This window comes from Tachyglossus aculeatus, chromosome 3 (genome assembly GCF_015852505.1).
Source record: "Tachyglossus aculeatus isolate mTacAcu1 chromosome 3, mTacAcu1.pri, whole genome shotgun sequence".
Taxonomy (NCBI): Eukaryota; Metazoa; Chordata; class Mammalia; order Monotremata; family Tachyglossidae; genus Tachyglossus; species Tachyglossus aculeatus.
The window spans coordinates 18,393,636-18,400,437 of record NC_052068.1 but is presented as its reverse complement, the minus strand read 5'-3'; the positions used below and the strand labels follow the sequence as shown (position 1 = coordinate 18,400,437).

The 6,802-nt window shown below is 43.8% G+C and overlaps 1 protein-coding gene across 1 annotated transcript; it reads left to right on the top strand.

The window, feature by feature from the left end:
• Positions 1-5,166: 5,166 nt before the first annotated feature.
• On the top strand, positions 5,167-6,415 carry LOC119925845 (neuropeptide Y receptor type 4-2-like). Its single transcript, XM_038744324.1, has one exon. The coding sequence runs from the start codon at positions 5,167-5,169 to the stop codon at positions 6,292-6,294; it is 1,128 nt and encodes a 375-aa protein (XP_038600252.1). The 3' UTR covers positions 6,295-6,415.
• Positions 6,416-6,802: the final 387 nt, after the last annotated feature.

The following is a 6,802-nucleotide window of genomic DNA, read 5'->3' as shown; positions in this document are numbered from 1 at the left end:
CACTTCTCTGTGCCTCGATTGCCTCCTCTGCAAAATGGGGATTAAGACTTGCAGGCCCCACGTGGAACATGGGCTGTGTCCACCTAATTATCTTGTATCTACCCCAGCACTTAGTACAGTGCCTGGCACAAAGTAAACGATTAACAAATACTATAAAAAAGAGAATAAATAACTGTAATTGCCCAGGTGCTCTCAGCCACTATAGGTGTCATTGTGGCTTACTTGTGAATAATAATAATAATAATAGTATTTGTTGAATGCTTACTATGTGCCAAACACTGTTCTAAGCACTGGCATAGATACAAGTAATCAGGTTGTCCCACGTGGGGCTCACTGTCTTAATCCCTATTGTACAGTGAGGTAACTGAGGCACAGAGAAGTAAAGTGACTTGCCCAAGGTCACACAGCAGACAAGTGGTGGAGTCAGGATTAGAACCCATGACCTCTGACTCCCAAACCCGTGCTCTTTCCATTGAACCATGCTGCTTCTCTAAATCCACCTGATTTAGATTTTGGAAGCCCCAGTTCATAGCTGGGCAGAAGAATGTGAGATGGATATGACCAAACCCCAATCTTATGTTGGTTTCATGATTTTCCATGGATCGAATCATGCTGTAAAGAAGAAATCCAAACAAGGAATCTCAAAGAAGTGATCGTGGGTCTGGGAGAGTTAATGGGACCCAGTTCCCCTCTTGGTATCTAACACTGGTGGTGTTGTCTACCACCCACTGTACTACTTCCATCTTCATTGTTTGCTCAACCACGAGGAACTTGGAGACTTTCTAGCATGAGGCTCAGTCATCAGGAAGCAGACGGGGCAATAATCCCAGAAAGAAGCATTCACTTTTTTTGCTGAAGTCCCCAAAACTACCCTCGTCACCTCGCAATGGACGATTGTTATCAACCGAATTGCTAGTCTCCCTGCCTCCATCATCTTTCCTCTTCCATCTATAAGTCTGCTTTGGCTAGGCTGTTCTTCTTGAAGCATCATTCACTTCACAGCTCCCTTCTCCACAAATCCTTCCAATGGCTTTCCATACACTCTGCATCAGGCAGAAACTACTGATTGGCTTCAAAGCTCTCCACCAAGTCCTCCCTTCCTTCACATCAGCTCTCTTCACGTGCTTCTCTCACATTTTCTCTCTTCATTCCTCTTAAGCCAAAATTCTAGTGGTACATCACTCTTGATCACCCTCTCCCTCCCCCCCATCCTCTCACTCACTTTGTGCCAACTTCCTGGGACTCTCCTAATCCATCAGACAGATTTTCTTTTCTTTTCAACCATATTAGTGAAGTGCTTACTATGTGCCAGACTGTGAGCCCGTTGTTGGGTAGGGACCGTCTCTATATGTTGCCAACTTGTACTTCCCAAGCGCTTAGTCCAGTGCTCTGCACACAGTAAGCGGTCAATAAATACGATTGAATGAATGAATGAATGAATGTGCCAGGGACTGTACTAAGCACTGGGGTAGGTACATGCTAATCAGGTTGGACACAGCCCCTGTCCCACTTGGGACTCACTGTCTCAATCCCCATTTTACATACGAGGTAACTGAGGGACAGAGAAGTGCAGTGACTTGCCTAAAGTCACCTGGCAGACAAGTGATGAAGCTGGAATTAGAACCCAGGTTCCTTTTGACTTTCAAAGCTCTCCTGAAATCCCACTGTTTTTAACAAGCCTTCTTAATTACCTTCCCAAGCCCGAGTCTCATCACCCTATTAGACAACTCTAGCACTTAGAAAATTCATTCATTCAATCGTATTCATTGAGTGCTTACTGTGTGCAGAGCACTGTACTAAGTGCTTGGGAATGCCTCATTTCTCTCATCTGCAGGATACACATGTAGGATTGATTGGGCAATCATTTCATTGGCTCTGATAACCTCCTTTGTAAATATTTTTATGTTGATCTTCCCCATTAGAGTGTAAACTCCTTGTGGGCAGGGGACATGCCTCATGCTTCTGTTGTATTTTTCCATGCATTTACTACAATATATTCCAATGATGAAGAAAATGATGATAATACTAAGAATGGTATTTGTTAAGTGCTTACTATGGGCCAAGCACTGGGGTAGACAGTGGATAATCAGTTTGGACATGGTCGCTGTACCTCATGGGGTTCACAGTCTACATAAGAGCGAGAATAGGTACTGAATTTCTGCTACACAGATGAGGAAACTGAGGCATAGAAGTTAAGTGATTCACCCAAGGTGCCAGTGGCAGAGCCAGAATTAGAACTCAAGTTCCCTGTCTCCCAGGCTCACGCTCTCTCCACTAGACCAAGCTGCTTCTCAGTGAGTGCTCAATAACTAACTTTACTATTTACTACTACTATTCATTCAATCGTATTTACTGAACACTTAATGTGTGTGCAGAGCACTGTACTAAGAGCTTGGGAGAGTACAATATAGCAGTAAACAGACACAATCCCTACCCACAGTGAGCTTACAGTCTAGAGGGGGAGACAGACATTAATATAAATTAATAAATTACAGATGTGGACATAAGTGTTGTGGGGCTGGGAGGGGGGGTTGAATAAAGGGAGCAAGTCAGGGTGATACAGAAGGGAGTGGGCAAAGAGGAAAGGAGGGCTATTTATTCTATTTATTTTATTTTGTTAGTATGTTTTGTTTTGTTGTCTGTCTCCCCCTTCTAGACTGTGAGCCCGCTGTTGGGTAGGAACCATCTCCATATGTTGCCAACTTGTACTTCCCAAGCACTTAGTACAGTGCTCTGCACACAGTAAGCCCTCAATAAATGAATGAATTGAATGAATGAAAGGCCTCTTGGAGGAGATATGCCTTCAGTAAGGCTTTGAAGAGGGGGAGACTTATTGTCTGTCGGATTTGAGGAGGGAGGGTGTTCCAGGCCAGAGGGAGGATGTGGGTGAGGGGTCAGTGGCAAGATAGATGAGATCGAGGTACAGAGTTGTGAGCCCTTTGGGATTTTGTTTCATGTCTATATATCTCATCATGTAGTTTTTTCCTGATTCTTAGTGCAGTGCTTTGCACTCAGCATGCACTTAATAAACAATTTGAGGAGGCATGTCAATGGTATTTCACCCTTATGGTTACACTGCTGATTACCAGCATACATGAGTTGTGTCAGCATTAAAAGGCTGTGAGTGCAGGTACAGTAGATTCATTTCTATCTATTGAAAACTCACAAAAAAAGGAACATTCCTCCTCTTTAAGAGGCTAACTCCATTCACAAGGAGCTCCACTTTTTGCAATAATATGCCCTGTAAAATAACAGATTAGATTCCTCTAGATTGCAAGATTCTTGTGGGCAGGGAGCAGGTCTACCTACTCTGTTGCACTTTACTCTCCCAGGTGCTTAGTACAGTGTTCTGCACCAATTAATAATAATAATTATGCTATTTGTTAAGCACTTACTCTGTGCCAAGCACTGTTCTAAGTGTTGGGCTAGATACAAGGTCATCAGGTTGTCCCATGTGGCACTCACAGTCTTAATCCCCATTTTACAGATGAGGTAACTGAGGCACAGAGAAGTTAAGCGACTTGTCCAAAGTCACATAGCTAATAAGTCACAGAGCCAGAATTAGAACTCATGACCTCTGACTCCCTAGCCTGTGCTCCTTCCGCTAAGCCAGGCTGCTTCTCCAGTTAAGGACTCAATAAATACCACTGAGTGATTGAATAAGCTAAGGACTCAATAAATACCACTGATATGCCTAGCTAGGTGTGAAAGACAGATTCACAGCCATTTAAGAAAGGAAGCTAAGGCTCTAAAAGATTTGTCCCCGGCAGGAGGACCATTTCAAGGGAACCAAGGGAGTGAAATGCACGAGCAACAAGTATAATACTATTATATTATTATAATATATTATTATGTATTATAAAATCCCCAAATGAAGAGGGAATTATCTCCAGAAGGCAATTAATAACTGGGGCAGGTGGCACTCTATAACAATAATGATGATGGTGATGGCATTTATTAAGCACTTACTATGTGCAAAACACTGTTCTAAGTGCTGGGGAGGTTACAAGGTGATCAGGTTGTCCCACAGGGGGCTCACAGTCTTGATCCCCATTTTCCAGATGAGGTAACTGAGGCACAGAGAAATTAAGTGACTTGCCCAAAGTCACACAGCTGACAATTGGTGGAGCTGGGATTTGAACCCATGACCTCTGACCCCAAAGCCCTGCTGCTTTTCACTGAACCACACTGCTTCCCTAGACTGTAAGCTCACTGTGGGCAGAGAATGCACCAACCGACTCTGTTTTATTGTACTCTCCCAAGGCCTTAGTACTGCTCTCTGCACTCAGAAAGTGCTCAGTAAATACCATTAATTGAGTGATTGATGGCAGAGCATCATCATCATCATCATCATCATCAATCGTATTTATTGAGCGCTTACTATGTGCAGAGCACTGTACTAAGCTCTTGGGAAGTACAAATTGGCAACATATAGAGACAGTCCCTACCCAACAGTGGGCTCACAGTCTAAAAGGGGGAGACAGAGAACAAAACCGAACATACTAACAAAATAAAATAAATAGAATAGATATGTACAAGTAAAGTAAATAAATAGAGTAATAAATATGTACAAACATATATACATATATACAGGTATATACAGAGCAGAGAAAGACCATTCTCCCCTCAGAAGATTTTCAGGGGGACGATCACCCCTGAATTCCATAGTGCCACCAACTTCCCAATACAGGCAGTTCTTTAATCTAGAGCCTTGAATTTTAACTGCAACATTTCTTACCCAAACAATTGATTACCTTAAAATGATTCCCTCGATTCATTTTGCAAGGGGGAGAAAGAAAACTGAGACACTACAGGGCTAAGACTAAGTGGAACTAGAATAAGTTGAAACTCATCTTTTACCCTTGTCTTCACCTGTTGTCCCAGTCAACTGGGATTTAAATAGATGGAAAGGTTCTTGAGGGCAGGGAATCTGGTTTTTCGGCTTTTGTTGTACCTTTCCAAGCACTGAGTACATTGCTCTGTGCCCAGCGGGTGCTCAACAAATGTCCTTGATTACTGGATTTATTTTGAGATGTTGAACAACGATCTTCTTCACCTTGCAGGGTGGCTCCCAGGTGACTTTTGAGATTGTACTGAAGAACCTGAAATAGTGCAGAAGCTCACCTCTTCATAAAAGAATCTTTGCAAGGGCTTTTTTTCTCCAGCATGAACAAGACTAACTTTACGGACCTGCCCCGCCTGCTTCTCTCCCAGAAGCAGAACAAGAGTTTGCTAGAGAGCATCGTCTCCAATTTTTCAGATCAGTGCCAGGACTCAGTTGATCTGACGGTGTTTCTTGTCACCGTCTACAGCATAGAAACCATCGTGGGCGTCCTGGGAAACATCTGTTTGATGGGCGTGATAGCCAGGCAGAAGGACAAAACCAATGTGACAAACACGCTCATCGCCAACCTGGCACTATCCGACTTGATCATGTGTCTCGTCTGCCTGCCTTTCACCGTCACCTACACCATCATGGACCACTGGGTCTTGGGCGAAGTCATGTGTAAAATGTCGGCCTTCATCCAGTGCACTTCCGTGACGGTTTCCATCCTATCCCTCGTCCTCGTGGCCTTGGAAAGACATCAGCTTATCATCAATCCCACTGGCTGGAAACCCAGCATTTCCCAGGCTTATCTAGGGATCACGGTCATTTGGATTATTGCTTGTCTCCTCTCTCTCCCTTTCCTAGCCAACAGTATTTTGACCAACGAGTTATACCAGAAGCTCTTCAAAATCACGGGCACTTCGGCGGAAAAGGTCATTTGCACCGAATCCTGGCCTTCGCGGGAGCATAGAATGATTTACGCAACCTTTTTGCTCCTCTTCCAATACTGCATCCCTCTGATCTTCATTCTGGTGTGCTACCTGAGGATACATTTACGTCTTCAGCAGAGAAGAGACATGTTCCAGAAGAGCGAATACAGTTCCCGGCTGATTCAGATGAAGAGGATCAACGTGGTGCTCGCCTCCATGGTTGCCGCCTTTGCCATCTTCTGGTTGCCGCTGCACGTTTTCAACAGCATCGAGGATTGGTACAGTGAAGATATTTTCATCTGCTACAGTGATCTCATCTTCTCATTGTGCCACCTGATCGCCATGGCTTCCACCTGTGTCAATCCTTTTATTTACGGGTTCTTGAACAGCAATTTCAAGAAGGAAGTGAAGTCGCTGATTTTCAGTTGTCAGAGCCCACCCTCGGTGGAAGAATATGAGCACCTGCCCCTCTCCACCATGCACACGGATGTTTCGAAAGTATCCCTGGGGTTGAGCAGCGAGGCCAAGCCAATCTAGATCGCTTCTTAGACCGGCAAGCAAACTCATCTGTCCTTTCAGGATGTTAAAGAAAAAAGCAGGCTGTGTCACCACAGAGAATAACCTGGGACACACAAAGCTCGAGAACAGAGAAATCCAACTGCTGGTGCTGTTATGACGCAGCTTGGAAGAAGGAGAGTGTCAGTCATCAATCACATTTACTGAGCTCTTACTGTGTGCTGAGCACTGTACTAAGTTCTTGGGAGAGTAAAATAGAACCACATAACAGACAAATTCCCTACCCACAACGAGCTTACAGTCTAGAGGGGAGATAGACATTAATATAAATAAATAAAATTACAGTGTTGAGTCCTACCTTTGCTGATCATGTCGTTCAGGGTTCCTCATTGTAATGGTCCACCCTAGAAATAATGATATGAATCATAATAACTTCGATATTTGTTAAGCACTTACGATATGACAAACACTGAACTAAGCACTGAAGAAGATACAAAATAATCAGGTCAGACAGTCCTTGTAGCACTAG